The sequence below is a fragment of the Balaenoptera physalus genome (assembly GCF_965194825.1).
Source record: "Balaenoptera physalus genome assembly, chromosome: 2".
Lineage (NCBI taxonomy): Eukaryota > Metazoa > Chordata > Mammalia > Artiodactyla > Balaenopteridae > Balaenoptera > Balaenoptera physalus.
The window spans coordinates 165548240-165564491 of NC_138883.1; the positions used below are offsets into that span (position 1 = coordinate 165548240).

Consider the following 16252-nt stretch of genomic DNA (forward strand, 5'->3'; position numbering starts at 1 on the left):
GCCCCACAGGACTGCTAAACTCTGTGGCACCAGGCACACATTTCATTCCAACATACAGGCTTCCCGTGGGGACCAGGCTGTGCCTTGATTTATCAGCCCCTCCACCCCTTCTCCCACCGTACCCTCAGATCAGTCAAATGATCTTTAAGCATCACCAGGAAGTTCTACGTCAACATAGTAACTATGGGTAATCAGTAGGATATTAATTGTATCATTACTTGTCAGCCTTTATTTGCCAATATGGATTTGAGTGGTATACAGAATTAAGTTATTTCTAAATAAAATAATTTTATTTCATCTATGTAATAAGAAGTTTATGAAAGCTAATTTCCTATCATACTGATTATTCACATATTCAATTTTAACCTAATCTACTGTAGGAAAAGGTATTCAGAAACAGTACACAGCTGCCCTCTTGTGTCACTTTCATATAATTAAATCTATTAGTGTTTAAATACCAGGATTCAATTCGCTATGCATTTTTAAAGGTCACCACATAGCACTACTTTTCTACTTTTGAAATTAATATCCTAAATGGTAATTGACAAAGCACAATATGTAAAAATATGCCAGATATCTCTATGAATTAAACAGAACTTATTGGCATAAACATCTAAATATTTAAAAAGTAATGTAGTTATTCTGTCGAGGTCCTCTCTTAACCCAATACCCAGAATTCTTTACATGCATTTGTATTATCTCATTATACTTAATTAGTGCTCAATTAATATATCATCTGCTCTTATTAAGTGCATGGATTTGCACTAATCTTTTGCTACTGGCCACTCAATGGCCCCATAGAAGGTGAAATGGAAGCGAGTTCTCTTTTGTAACAGTTGACAAGGGCATCCCCCAGAGACGGCCACTATGGCCTCTGTTGCCATTTACTAAGCGCCTAGTATGAGCTAAATCCTGTGCTAGGTTCTTTACAAACAGAATATGCAGAACACACGTGAAAGGGAAACCTTATCTCCGTTGGACAGATAAAGAAACTCAGGCACAGGAGTTAGGTAGCGCCTTCCAAGAAGCTAAAGGTGGTGTCATTCTTCAGACTATAACCCTGCCAACCTAGACGACTGCTCTGTTCTTTGGCATCCCTCCACCATAAGCCGTCTCCATGAGCGCACGGTCTGCCAGCCATTCAGCATCCTGAAAACAATCTGATTAAAGTGAGAGGAAGCTTAGACAATGAAGATGTTTATCATCAGTGCTGACACAAATGGATGTTGTTTATTAAGTTGTTGTGTTTCCTTACTAAGTACTATATGCTTCTAGCTCTGTATAATGTTTTCCATATTAGGAGAGAGTGGATATAAAAACTGAAAACCAGCCATATTGTTTCAGGGAGATTAGGAACTGTGCTTTTGCACAGGTCAACACTGATTTGGTGGTTACATACAATAACCAGGTAGACAGAGGATCCAGCAGTGGTACAAGAGGACAAACCAGCTGTGCAGTCTCAGTCCCTCACCTCCTGGGAGATGCAGCTTCTATAAGAACTTACAACAAAGAGACAGAAATAAGATGTACTGAAGAAAGTATAAACTGAGGTCCAACATTCTGTGACTATAACCAGGTATGCAAGGAGGTGGAAAGGGGAGGTTCTGGGGAGGCCTGGGAGGTGGAAAAAGGGGGAGGGATGTGGGATACAGGGCAAGGAGGAGACTGGCCCCCCATGTTGTATCAATATAGAAACCAGCTCCTCCAGCAGAGCCCGAGGCGGGCTCCCTCCAGACAGGGCACCAAGTGAAACTGATCCTGCTGCACTGACTCCAGCCTGAGGGAGAGGAGAGGTGGGAAATCATCCTTCCACAGAGCGTAATTTAGCAACAGTGATTTGGGGCCTGTAGCAGTGGATTGCTTAGCTCAAGATCACTGCCAAGGGCTGGAGTCAGAGCAGGAGAGACACAAGGGCACAGCCTCACTGAAGAGTTGAGCTTCCTGAGGCGGGGCAGTGCAACAGGAAAGCCAGGAGAGTTGAAACCCTGAGCCCTGGGCTCCTGTCCTAGCTCTACAACTAACTTGCTGTGACTTTGGGCCAACTGGCTCCACCTTTCTGGTTCCTAGTTCCTTCATCTTTCAAGTGTCTTCCTTGGGCACTCAGACAGTCCCTCTAAAAGTTCTCTAAATTCAATCCCTTCCAAGCTACCCCTGTTTGTGCCTGGCTGCCCACAAGGACTGATTTTTTTCATTCCTCTTATGGGCAGAACTTTGTTCCCACAAAATTCATATGTTGAAGCCCTAACCCCCAGTACCTCAAAATGTGACTATATTTAGATATAAGGTCTTTAAAGAGGTAATTAAGTTAAAATGAGGTAATGAGGATGGGCTCTGATCCAATATTGACTGGTGTCCTTATAAGAGGAAATTTGGACACAGACAGGTACAGAGGGTAGAGCACGTGAAGACACAGGGGGAAGACGCCCACGTGCAGGCCAAGGAGAGAAGCCTCCGAAGAAACCAGTCCTGCTCAGGTCTGCACCTCGGACTTCCAGTCTCCAGAACAGCGAGAAAACATCAATAAATTTCTGTTTAAGCGACCCAGTCTGCAGTACTTTGTCATGGCAGTCCTAGCAGACTAATTCGACTCCATACTCTTTTTCCTAGTCATCCGTTCTCCTTCATACCCGACCCCTTCTCTGCATTTTCTATTTATACTTCCTCTCCTGCAAAATTCTGTCCGTCTGTCTGTCTCTCTCTCTGTTCTGTACTGTCTCTGAGGTTTTAACACACAGCAATTGCATATGTAAAAATGATGGCATTAACAGTTTCTGTAACTAAAAGGGGCACTCACAAAAATTAAAACAAACAGTAGCATTCAGTGTCAGAAAGGGCTTGATGGAACAAACAAACTGTTGATGGCAGTATAAATTAGAGGAAACTTTCTGGATGGTAATTTGGTCATACATACCAAATTGAAAACAAACAAACAAACATTCAGACACCAGTGCTGAATATCCCAAGCAACAGAATGGAAGACCAGGAAGCTGGGGGCAGGGAGAATGAACCGCAAACAGCCAATAGCATGTGAAGAAAATGTTCAACCTCATTAGCAATCACAGAAATAAAAGATGTAAAAGAGGAACAGTCTATTGATAGTAGGTATCTAAATTGTAAATTTTGCTGAGTGACAAGTTAATAACAGTCTTTATTCAAAGCCTTGAAATTATATGATCCTTTTATCCCAGCAATTCCCTTTTGATGGAATTTACCCTAAGAAAATAATAATGGAAATAATAATATGAAAATATTCACTGCATTATTTTAAAAGGAAAACAACCTAAGTGTCCAGTAAGAAGGTTAAATAATTCATACATATGATGGAATATTTTCCAAAAATTACTTAATGATAAAAGAAATTTTCATTATGCAACGTCAAATGGGAAAAAGGTCCATAAAATTGTCTATAAGACAATTATCATTAAAAATTTACACATATGTATCAATAAATTCTCTGCAAGGATACACAGCAACACCCATAGTTTCTGATAGTGGGCTTAGAAGTCATTTTCTCCTTCTCTTTACTCTTTTGAATGTTTTACAGTGAGGATGGATTACTTTTTTAAGTAGAGAACCAATACATTCTTTTAAAAACAGGAAACAGAAGGGATGGAATAAAAGGAAAGAAAAGGAAGGGGAAAACAGGATGGCACACAATTGGGAGGGGGTGATTTGTCACGAGCCCCAAATCTATCTTATGCATCCAAATCCAAACCCTGCTGGCATCACAAGTGGGACAAATGTTTAAGTGTTTAAAAAGTGCTTGTGGAAATGACATTTAAAAACCAAGCTGGTTAGAAGTCCTGAGGCATTCTAACTACCCGAACGACAAGAGGTTTGAGTTTGGACCAGATGGTAGCTTCACTCATCCTATTAAAGTCCCCCCGGGAGAAGAAAGGGCTGGACATGGAACAGAATGACTTCAAATCAGTGCTCTAAAGACCCTGTTCTTTTATCTTAATTTGCAGTTGCAGGGTCTTAAAGGAAATGAGATACTGCCTTCCCGACCTGTGATATGAGAGTCTGGACACCATCACTTCTTCTGCTACTCTAAAGTGTCCTTGCCATGGTTTGGGTGATCAAAGCAGGGCACCGCCTGGGATCACTTTCCTCAGCGCTCACAGCTGTGCAGCAGAGCCAGTATTGGGACATTAAAGGAACAAAAAGGGCAGCTCCAGATAAGCGCTCACTCTCCTCCTCCCCATCTGAACCAGATCGAGCGGACATCGAGAGCAACAGTGTGTGAGGGGAGAGGCACAGTGACCGAAGACAGAGGAGCTAGGTTTTTATCCACCCTTCAAAGTACAGCCATTAGATTATGATAGAGTCACCAACTTTCTCAGGCCCTGGTCTTCCAATCAATACAACGAGACAATCATGCCATGTCTTCCTGACGGTAGGGGTTTGACTGAAGGTCTCTGCTCCCCTGAAAATCTGTGAGTCCAAAGGCAACAAGTGTGGAAGGGCACACATGTTGCTGGTTGAAACTTGTCCCTCTCAGAGATGTGAGACATCCAAATTCTACCTAACGCAGGACCTACTCAGCTCCGCTCCGATTAACATGGCTTTCTCAGACTTTAAAGAAAAAGAAGTCCATATAAAGGCTGGGGCATCACACAATCCTAAATTCAAAGACTATGTCCCAACTTGCACTCACACAAAGTGAATTTTCAGCATTTTCCAGATGCTTTCTAAATCCATCGTTCCCCCAGAAAAGCTCAGCCACACAACTGAGTGCAGCATTATTTTGTGGACATGACAAAACTGCAAAGACATGGGAAGATCACCAATGCCAACACAGAGAAATTCTACCTCCTGAGACCGGAATAATTTAGAAAGACCCAATTCCAGTTGAAGCAAAAACTGTGACCTTTCATCCAAGTGAGGCCTTGGGCTCTTCAGATCTGCCCTTGCCCCAGCTACGTCTTTCCTTCTCTTTCCTGCGATGCTACCATTCCACAGGTATTCACTCACTCACCTGACACGGTTATCTTTGGTACAAGACTTCTTTTGGCTGATAACTCCCCTCTACCCCAATCAATCATAATGTAGATCTTGGATCTGTGCCGAAATATAACTAAATTAGCTCTGTCAAATTCTTAAGGATTCTACATTACGAAACTACCATTTTAGGGTCTCCGTCATGATCAAGTAGCATATCAAGACCAGAAGCCCCATTTGAAGTTCTGAAAATGTTTCAATACCCTTCAGGCATGAAATCTTTCAATAATACTAAGAGCTGACATACTATAATAATGTTCTCATACCATAAACATTTTTATTTGCCTGCTTTGAAAAATAAATCATCATAGGAGCCATCCTCTCCCCCACTCTCACACCTTTCTAGGACTTAAATCATGGAAGATGGAAAAATCTCCCCGTGTCCGTCCCTTGTTTTTCTGGGTGGAGGTTGGCTGCAGGCAGATGCTTTCCACATTCACCTGGACCACCAGGTGGGTCACACAAAACAAGTTTGTCCCCCGGGTTTTCAGGCACCTCTTCTCCCGACCCCACTAAAATGAACGTAAAGCAGTGGGCATATGGTTGTAAACAAAAGAAACTGTGTTACAGTACAAATATGATGGCTATAGCTGGATCATCAGAGCTACCCTTTTGGGAAGAAAAGCAACATAACAAAAAGATGTAGAAGTTCAGAAATCGCTTTATGCGGCACCATCTTGAAAGTCAAAACACTTCTTTCTAAAAGAAAGATGTACATGCAGCCAGGAAGTATTTATAAACATCAAAAAGTGTCCCCACACAAGCATTATATTATATGAGAGAGCCAAATACATCCAAAATATTATCGATCATGAATTTAACTGGGGCAAGGGTACCCCAGATAAAATGTGCATACTGTCAGATTTTTAAAGGAGACAGATGTTCAACAATCTTGCCAGAATTCTATAAACAAAGCTATGATTTACCTCCAAGCAAGGACTTATTATAAATAATTACCAACAACTATCTTGCTTTGTGAGTGATTTTTCCCTGTGTTGTCCAGCTAATGTTGAAAATCTAACTCATACCACATATTAGATGGAAGGACAATTCCCAAATCTGTGGAATCTAAAACAGGAGAGAACAGCATTTTTAATCAATGGTTCTGCTGCAGACTGTATGACCGTAAACTCCAGTAAGCACATGCTTTCCAAAAATACTCAAGGAGGAAGTAAGGACACAGGAAAGTCTACATAATAACCAATTATCCAAAAAAGGAAGTGAAGTATTCCACATCCGTACAACTCTGTGTATATAATTAACTCTTTGCAACCTGCTGACTTTCTCAGTGGAATAAGTCATAATTAGAATAATCAAAGGTTAGGGCATGCACACATATTCATGCACCTGCATACCCCAACTTTTGTGCATGAAAATCTAATTGTATGAAAATTACGAAAACCTGCCATTGCTATTTAAATTAAAATCTGGCAGAAGACTAGAGTATTTCTATCATTAGCTGCCAGTGACGAAATTTTCCCACGCATCTAAGGCTTAGATGGACCGAGACAGCTCTCAGTGCAGCTTTCAGCTCAGTTCAAACAGCAGATCCTCAAAGAAGTCTTCCACACCCTCCCCCGCGCCGAGTCCACAGGTCACCCCGGCCCAGCTCTAAGAACTCAGGGGGCACTAGGCTTCCCTTTCACAACATCTCTCAAACTGCAATGAAGCAATTAACTGTATAAGTATACACAACTGTATACAAGTGGATAAATGTATATCATTGGTTGTTTAATGTAAGTCTCCCCTACCAATATAGTATGAAAGTTCCTGTGTTCTGTTCCTTGAATCACGTAAGCATTGAATAAATCCATGCTGAGTAAGTTACAGGTACTGCTTCATCCACCTTAAACAAGAACTATCACCGAGGAAACCTGGAAGAATTAGGTATTTCTGAAAGCTCTGCAAAAACAATTCAGCTTTTGTCCCTGGGACACCAGTGCCTGAGTCACTCTCTAAGGTGGCCCAGTCGTTCCCATGTTCTTTTCCAAACACTTAGAAATTGATGAGAACATTCCTCTCCCTATCCTTTCTTTGTACAAACCCACTGGTTGAAGTTAAACTCATCTGTTATTAATTATTGATACCCTTCATAGAGCCTAGGGAAACAACTTCTAACTAAAGTGGTTTTCAGTAGCATGTATACAGTGTAATATGTCGCACCATAAAAGAAAACAAAATTATTCAAGACAACCTTGGAACATTTCAACTGCAAAAATGTAATTGGCATTTTAATCACATTGGCCACTTGGTGTTTTCGTTTGGGGGACACCCTGCAAGGGTTTCCAACATTCATGAAATTTGTTCCTTATCGAGACAGGGGGAGGAGGCCTCACATTGGCAGCAGGACCAGGATGGAACCTTGAGCATCTGACATGGAGTGTGGCCGCTCCCTCTGCAGCAGGGGCTGGGGCTCGCTACTCTCAGGGGCCGCCGTGAGCAAGAATCAGTGTCTTCCCATCTCCAGGGCTCGTGCCACCACCATCCATCCACTCTATTCTTTGCTCCATCTGTCCTAAATATCTTTTCCCCATCTCATGAGCTTTCCCCATCTCATGCTTTCTGCTTACTCACAGCTCTGCTTACTCTTGACTTCCTCCTCCTTTCTCTATGTCTTTTAGCTTTTAATAATCAGACCAGTTAACCAACCTGCTCTATATTGTGAACTTGGGCTCCTCAGGGAGATGTGGACAGGTTCAGTGACCATCACCCCTGTTGGGCAAAGTTCTTGTGGGGCTCCTGTCAAGGGCTCCTGGGCATGCTATAGATGGGTCACCTCCATCCAGCCGCCTGTCACGAGTGGCGAGATAACAAAAGTTAATAAGGGCCACGTGGCCTTGGGTAGAAACCCTCTGGAAAAAGTGGGGCTATCCTGGCTCAAGAACCAGAAACGAGTTCATTTTAAAAGCAATCGAATAACTAAATTTGGGATGCAGAAAAGTTCCTTATTTTCTCAAGTGAAATAACAGGCATTCAGATTTTGCTAATTTCTCTATTTTAGTCTATTATTCTCTTTCATGTTTGCTACTTTTAAAAAAAAGTGAAAGCAAAGATCAAAATGCCACGGTATAAATACAAAATCAGTAACTGGGTCCTTTGTTCTAATATTGACTTTTCACCCTTTAAACCCACTTTCTCATTCTATTTTTCATCAGAACTCTGCTGCTCCCAAGTACAAATATAAATGGACAAAGGCCTGAGAATTTTGCTTAGAACTGCAGAAAGTAGTTGAAGTTCACACTTGGACCATATCCAGTTTTCTGCCATCACAAAACTCTATTCAATCCCCCCTCTTAGGAGAAGCAAATTACATAAAGAAAGGAATAAAACTTTCCTTTTACCTACTTTTCAATTTATTATGTATAAGTATTTTTGTAAAAAGTTACTTTGGTAGACTTCTAGTGGTCACGTATGTCTCAATTACCTGTACAACTAATTTTTAAGTTAATAAAAATATAAGCATAGTTTATTCTAAACCTAAATTATTTTAATTCAGAAAAAAAAAAAAATCTTACTAAGTGACTCATTTCTCTGTGGGTCGGGTTCCAAAGAGTAAAATTTGTGAGCATGGTGGGGAAAAAAAGACTTCGAGAGAGAGAAAAAAAGTAAATTCTTCAAATAAATAAATAAATAAAGAAGCAAGCTGTTTTGTCATTTGAAATATTATCAGTATGTCTGCTGATTAATATCATACAAATATTCATTTCATACTTTTGGAATATGAGAAACACAAAATTCAAGACTCGGAAGAGTGTTTATTCTATGGGCAAGAGCACTAAATGTGTCAGCAGCAGAGTTTATCAGTTTACAGTTAGGAGGGTTTAGGCACCATCAAAGAGGAACTTTTACAAAATAACGCAATAAAGCTAAGATCCTAGTCTCAGTAGATTTATATGAGGGCAAAAAAAGGAAGTAACTCACTTTTTCCAACTATGGGAAACTTAGGAAAAAAGCAATTCTCCTCTATGATAAATGAGCCCTTCTGAGCTGGGAAATCAGAGCATCTCCCTGTTTCATGCACTCAGTTTGTGCATTTTCTATTCTTTGCTGCAAGCTGTTTCTTTCATCTTACAAATACAAGAAAATTAAAACTGTACTATTGAGGACATATGAGGAATTTAACCTTGAAAGAAGTGAACTATGATGATGTATTACTATAGTACTTTGATATAAAATCAGAAGGAGACTTGAGCTTGCAAAAGCATATATTGTTATAATTTAAAGCTAAGTTTATTTGGGGGGGAGAAGACACATTCTGAATGACTCACCAAGGTAAGTGCACTGAGGCCACCACAGACCTTCGAGGCCATCTGACGTGAGTTGTCTCGATAAACCCATGCCCAGGGTGTTACCAATGACCCCTGCTCCAAGAAACCAAGGTGAGAACCAACAAGTGGAACCATTTTGTTATATCCTGCATTTATTTAAGCAAACCGAATGTGTAGAGATAGGAAATTAAAGCGTTATAATGTTTTACAAATACAGAAAGAAGACACAGAATAATAATACCCTGGAGAGAGCGCATCTGAGAACGCGGTTCTATCACAGGAGAACGCTTGCAGGGACCACTTGGAAGCCAAGGTCGACGCATCCATCTGTCATTCTTGTTCTGACATTGTTGACGTCGTTTTAACAGATAAATCAGCGATCTGCTCTTACACGAATGGTAATACTAATGATTATGGTAGCCAAGAAGGGTCTGTGAGTAACTATCTATACATACATGATGCTAGGCTTAATGTGTTATTTCAATGCCGCTGTCCATTATGCAGGGGGAAATAACGTCTTGCTACACAATTACTGTGACATCCACTGAAATGTGAACTAGTTTGCATAGGTTAGTCCTGTGGGCAGCAAGATGTTGCTCTAGTTCACCAAGGCTTAAAGATTCACAGTGTAGAGGAAAAAACCATGAATTAAAGCATTTCTACTAAAATATATTTTAATAGCTGGTGTTAACAATTTGCATAACAAAAGCCAGATTACATTAATAACATTGTATTGTTCTGTAAGCCCCTTCATTTTAAAAACATGAAGTGTCTCCTGTAAAACTGTAGGCTCTCAAAGTTAGAACAATCTTGCAAATGAATCATCAACCACAATGCTACATATTTTGAAGCAAAGAGAAGCCAATCTGCACAATGATTCAATTTTGGGTTTTAATCACAGGTCAAAGACCAATGATTCCACACCCCTCCTGTAACACACTCGGTGCTGCTTCTAAATGCTCAGCAGTTCACTGTATGAACACTGAAGAAGGGAACTATGATGCAGTTTTCTCTTTTCCTTTAAGATAAATCATTCTTAACAGCAACTGGATTACAAAGAAGTATATACTATGCAAATTGAATACCACATATCAAACACAAAAAGCATATGGAATTCCCATGAAGATACTGAAGTAACAAGGACAACTGGGGAGGAGATTTGCCTTAGGGGTCACTCCAGGCCTGTGGATCAGGGAATGATGGCCACAGAAGCATCGTACAGTGTCTTGATTTTTTTTGGATCAGCACTGGTTGACAGTGCCTGGAAAGAACCCTAACGGGCATGGAATACTTCAGAAACAGACCTTCATTTTAGCATTCTTAACTTGGTTTACACAGCTTCTTATTAACTAAAGCTTTCTCACCTCCATGTCGAGTTACCCCAAACAACCGTACTCTAGCCACTTTCAGATTATCAGAAGCAAATAGCTACGGTATAATGAATTTATGAAGCGAATTTCATCTTGTTCATGAATTCAGCCTCATAACATAATTCTTCTATCTTACAATAGGTATTTTAAATCTGAAACCTAAAGTTAATGTTTATGCATCTCAACTATATATAAATCCACAAAGAACCTTTCAGAAATAGACGGAAGAAGTCAGTATTTTCTAAACCTCTAGAGGCAAAATACAATCATCTATCACCTTTCATATCTGTCAGGAGCATCTCACTTCCCCACCATAAAAAATACCAATCATATAATAAAATATTACTATAGAATAGGCAGAAGCTTGCTTGCTTGGTTTTCTTTCCAAGACCACAGTGAATAAACAAGGGTAATCAAAAAGGCACCTATATTTTTGTTATATCTCTATATTATAATTTTCGTATAAACTATTAATATATCCACTTTATATAGGGAGGTGTTATTAAAGGATCACACACATTTTCTTTATCTTTTCATCAAAAACATTCCACTGGAGATGGACAAACCTGAAAAAGAGGTGCACCTCTTGAGCTTCCACTGTGTGTTTAGAAAAGTCTGCTTCCCAAATCCCCGAGTGTTGTCTAGCTCAACATGCAGGATAAGGAAAGAAAGACTGTGTGGCGAGACTGGCGAAACTGTATCTTCGTCATCCTCATGCAATGAACCTGGTGGCAAGAGAGGGGCTGGTCTAATTGCATCCATATTCATACAAGGTGCTCCTGGGAATTGTGCTTGCAAATTCCTGTGTGGTCTCTGAGGTGGGGGAGGCCTGAGAAGATGCAGGGACAGCGCGGAGATCTGACAACCAGATAAATATTTCAAAGTGGGCTACTCTGCGGATGTGTAAACAATCACAAGAAGACATGAAGACTCTGTCTTGCCACAGGTTAGAAACAGAAAGCTTTCCCAAAGAACGAGAATTAGTAAAAACGCCTACTACAAAAACTTACACCAAAAGCGATATATTCTGTTGCCACGCTCTTCTCAAGAGAGAGATGATCCACGTACAGCTCTGTTTTCGGAACTTTGAAAAGCGTATCAAACTGCCCTTGTGCTTTTATCAGGTTTGAGAACACATTTAGAAAATCAGGTGCATGCTCTCTGTGCTCGGGCCTTTACACAGTCTTCTTTAACTTGATTTTTAAAAGGATTGTTTTTGAAACCCTCCTTGAGTTGTCAGCGTTATATGTAGCATCTGCCTGTTGCCAAATCGAAGGCGAGAGGGGGAGTGTGGAAAGGGGAAAAGTTGTTCGAGAGTACAGTTTTGAAAATGATGCTGTAAAAATAGCACTTTGGTTTTATACATCTATTGTTTCCTATATTTCTGCTGAGATGCTTAATATCCTGACAGGCTTTAGTAATGGTGACAACACTATCAAATCACAGCATCAGGAACATGTGCAACTTGTTCTCCCTCAGTCTTCACTGTAAAATAACTGCCCTCTAGTTAAATTCTGATCCGATCTTAATTCCTAAAGGCTGGAAAGCAGAAACATTTTACTATGCAAACATTATGTGAAGCTAAAAATTTTAGGAGAATTATTCCCCAAATAAGTATTGACGTTTACATTCAGTGAATCTGATTTTGAAATCAGTGGATGAGAAAAACAATGAAACATCAAGCTGTTACTTTGTGGTTACTTCCCCGATTATAATCTTCATTTCAAATCGGTTTCCTTTGAGCTTCCTGTAAATGTGCTATTTATCAAAAATTGTACCCGTCTTACATTTCATCTGCAAATTTAATCAACAACTACTCTTTTATAATCACAAAAAAGTAGTCTGTCTGGGTGAATCTTAAATATTTACTTAATGGTGTAATAAAACTAAGCAAGCTTATTGCCCTCAGTTTTAATGCACAGAAATTTTTGCAAGAATATTGCAAGTTCTGCTTGTCTTTGCAGGTTTTTGTATAAGACACCAAGATCGATATGGGGCTTAATCAGTTGAATCACAACTGGTCATTTCAATGATAGAAAATCAGCCAAGCTGGCTATGTGGTAATATGTAAAACCCCCTCAAAAAATCTCTAGTTATTTGCCTTAATTTCTCTCTTCAATTTTACATCAGTGTCATGTAGATGCAGCTTGAATGTAATAAAGCTTATTTAATTACTCTTTTAGCCCAATAAAAATAAGACTACAGATTTTCAAAATGATGTGCTTACTTTTCAAAGGTGTAAATGAATTAACATTTGCCTTTGGACCAATAAACATTTCAGTAGAAGATGTTTTACAGCATATTTTGTTAATTTCTTTGAATATATCATTAAGGCAGAAAGCCCCAAGGCCCACACATTTGATTACATTTTTGTAACTTTACTTTTTCAGTTTCATTACAGCTATAGAGTCAGACCCTACATGACTGCTACCCTGTTGCAAGTCTCACTAACCGCATGGTCAGAAAAACACAGAGTTGCTGATGGACCTTAGTCTCTCCAGTGATCTTGACTGTGGACTCCAGGTAAAACTTCACTACATGACGGTCACGGCTGTGAATCCAGCAAGAGCCTGCAAAGTCACTCATTTGGAAATGAAAATGTGACAACGATCTCTTTTTTAATGAACAACCTGTTGGGCCTGTACCTCAAATCTCTGGTGACATCCCAATCTCACCCCTGGATGTGATTTACAAAATAAAAACCAGAAAGTGGAAAGGAAGTCTTTTCATTAAGCGGTTTCAGTGACTAGATTTCCATTCCAGAATCTGAATACCATTTTCCCAAATAAGAAACCAGATCACCTGTCTCTGTGTGCAGAGCTGGTAATCTTTTGTTCGCTGGCTTCCCCCAGCACACTTCATATTCCAACTTTGTAACTGGCTTTTATGAAGTTTTCTTTGCTTTTAAATCAATAGCGGCGTTAAGTTAATGAAAGCTGTTCAATAAACACCTAAATCACTTATTTGCTAGAGTATACATCTATTTCCTAAGGTGTAAATCCTTCAAATCTAGAGTGCAATGCGGCAAGAGAATCTCAAGCAACTTTTCAAGTTATGTTTTTCTGATGAGCTGGCAACTAGAGGAAAGGGCTTTTAGATATCGGCCACACTTTTTGTTTTAATAACAGGAACAGGCAGTGCAGCTGCCTATGTTACAGAAGCTTGAACCTACATGACATGCAACAGGGTAAAGGCTATTAGTATTAGGGAAATAATATAGATGACCTTAAAATTTGCCCTTTGTAGAGTAGCTGTGAAGTTATTTGGTCCTGACATTCTATGCAGCCAAGCATATACTTAGGTCCATAGAATGTAAATGGAGAGTAGGATACACCTTGGTACAAATGAGAAATAAATAGACCCAAGTTGGCCCAGGGAACAAGGAAATTTCTTTGTTCAGTAGAAGTTTCTAGATCCCTAAGGCCACCAGTCAATATAATTTTAACCAAACTGTCATTCTGCCACTGCTTACATTTAATATATTTAGGCAATTTTCACTTGAATTGGAAATTGCCTCGTGACTCAAAAGCTAAATGGTTTTTAAATTATCGGCTGTGTTACTGAATTAAGAGGACTGGCTTCTGGTGATTCCAAAGTGACAGCGAAGAAATTTCATATACTTGTGACATTTAAGGGACAATCAACGTCTCTATTAAAGTCTACAAAAATACATTTCCCCAGAAGGGTTCACGATAGCCAATCAAAGGAAACCATTAACACAATTAGCAGCACCAGGTCTCCAGACCTAATTATTTTGTTTATACGAATCACCGAAAATGCTGCTGTTTTCAGCCCAGAAGTCATTCCTTCTTCCTGGTACCTGCGTGTCTAATTGTCAAAGGAAGGATAGATTACTGTAAAATAACTGCCAAGTTGTCTTAAAAGTATCGTCTATCTTTTAAAAAGATTACGTTTAGTGTACATTAGAACAAAGCTCAAAGGGCAAGGAAAAATGATTAATTAACAAACTCAATGTAATTCGCCGGAAGCATCCCGGTTTTCCCAGTTCTCTGCACCGTGCCGTACATCCAGCCGTCGTCGATGGGCTGCACGTTGACGATGTAGTCGCCATCCCTGAAGGAGACTTCATCTTCATCCTGGGCACTGTAATCGTACATGGCTCGGTACGTCCTCTGAGGAAGGAAAGACGGGGTCACACGATGGACACCAACATAGTCACGGCCGCAAATGCTGATCGCAACAAACCAACCCACGCATAAAGTAACTATCAGCAGTCTTCCCAAGCACATCTATTTCTGGAGTCCTGCAAACCAGAGCGTACTGTCTGTCCTGACTGTGTTCATCTCAAGGTTACTAGTCTGGCAAAAGACGTAATACTGGGGGCCAGAATGGGGCCAGAGCAAGCCGCTGAATACAATAGCTAGCCCGTCAAAAAGTAAGCTCTGAAGCAGTAAAGCCACTCCCCCAGCTTCAGATAAGCCCAGAGACCTTAGATTATGTAGATTCTCCCCTAGTCCACATTTTTCAGAGAACAAAACCCACCATAGTGGCAGACAGCTCCAAGTCACTGCCAAATCACTACCGTCGGTCCCCTGGCAGAGGTAATGAACTTTACTAAAAATTTTTGTTTCCTCTTAAAAATATTTAAAACAAATAAAAGAAAAAATCCATAATATACTCAATAGGTTTTTGTATCACAGTGATAGAAATTTAGCATATAAATGTCCTGAATATTTAAGTACATATAATTAAATCCTTGTTATAATGAGGAAATTTTTAAAATGAGTTTTACTATATTTGTTTTCATCTGAGGCCAAGAGTTTAGCTAATAATATCAGACAATCTCAAAATCAAGTGTATTCATAGACTGAGGAAACTGGCTGAGATGCAAAGAACTTTAGAGTGAATAAAGATACCTTACTACCAGTTATAAAAAATAAGTAGGTCACAGACGTGTGATGTATAGCCCAGAAAAAGTCAATAATATTATAATAACTTTAATGGTGCATAATCTATAAAAACACCAAATCACTATGTTGTATACCTGAAACTAATATAATATTGTAAGTCAACTATACTTCAACAAAAATACATTTTAAAAAAGGTATTTTACAAGCTTAGAAGGGCCACCTGTTTCTAAGTGCACAGGCAAAGGCCAAGGGACTGTGTCGGGAGCCTGGAGAAGCAATTTCAGCAGAAGATGCCACATTTGACTAAATGACCCGGAACACTGCTTCCAAACCTTACATTCAGTGAATGAATCAGCACTCCAAGATTTCCAGAGGAGGAGTCAAAGACACATGTTGGCTGTGTCATTTAGCTCTCAGTGGCCATTTTGATTAACTAGTTAACATGACCAGATATTTGTGCTTTTTTTTACTGAATGAAGACCATAGTTGACTACTTCCAATCATGAGGTAACAATTAGGATATAGTACCGGTAGAGTCTTTGTATGTTTTACTGTTTACATGTTTTCTTATCGTGCCTTCCCTTCTCAACGGTTTACCCCTACATGTCTTCCACTTCCTTAGGGAAGCTTGTAAAAATGCAACACATTGTCATTTACCCTTTATATAAAAAAATGTACCATATTCAATTCAACTGTATTCTATGTGCATTTATATTCTGGGGAAAAATATGAAGACCAGGGA

General features: G+C 39.6%; 1 protein-coding gene across 11 annotated transcripts in view; it reads right to left on the reverse strand.

Annotated features, from left to right (window-relative positions):
- Nucleotides 1–9403: 9403 nt before the first annotated feature.
- NEBL (nebulette) overlaps nt 9404–16252 on the reverse strand; it is a 152674-nt gene continuing 145825 nt past the window's right edge. For all 11 annotated transcript variants that reach the window (XM_082449655.1, XM_082449660.1, XM_082449653.1 and 8 more), the window contains one exon: nt 9404–14772. In XM_082449655.1, the coding sequence (XP_082305781.1) occupies nt 14596–14772 (177 nt within the window). In that variant the 3' untranslated portion in view covers nt 9404–14595. The remainder of the gene's footprint in view (nt 14773–16252) is intronic.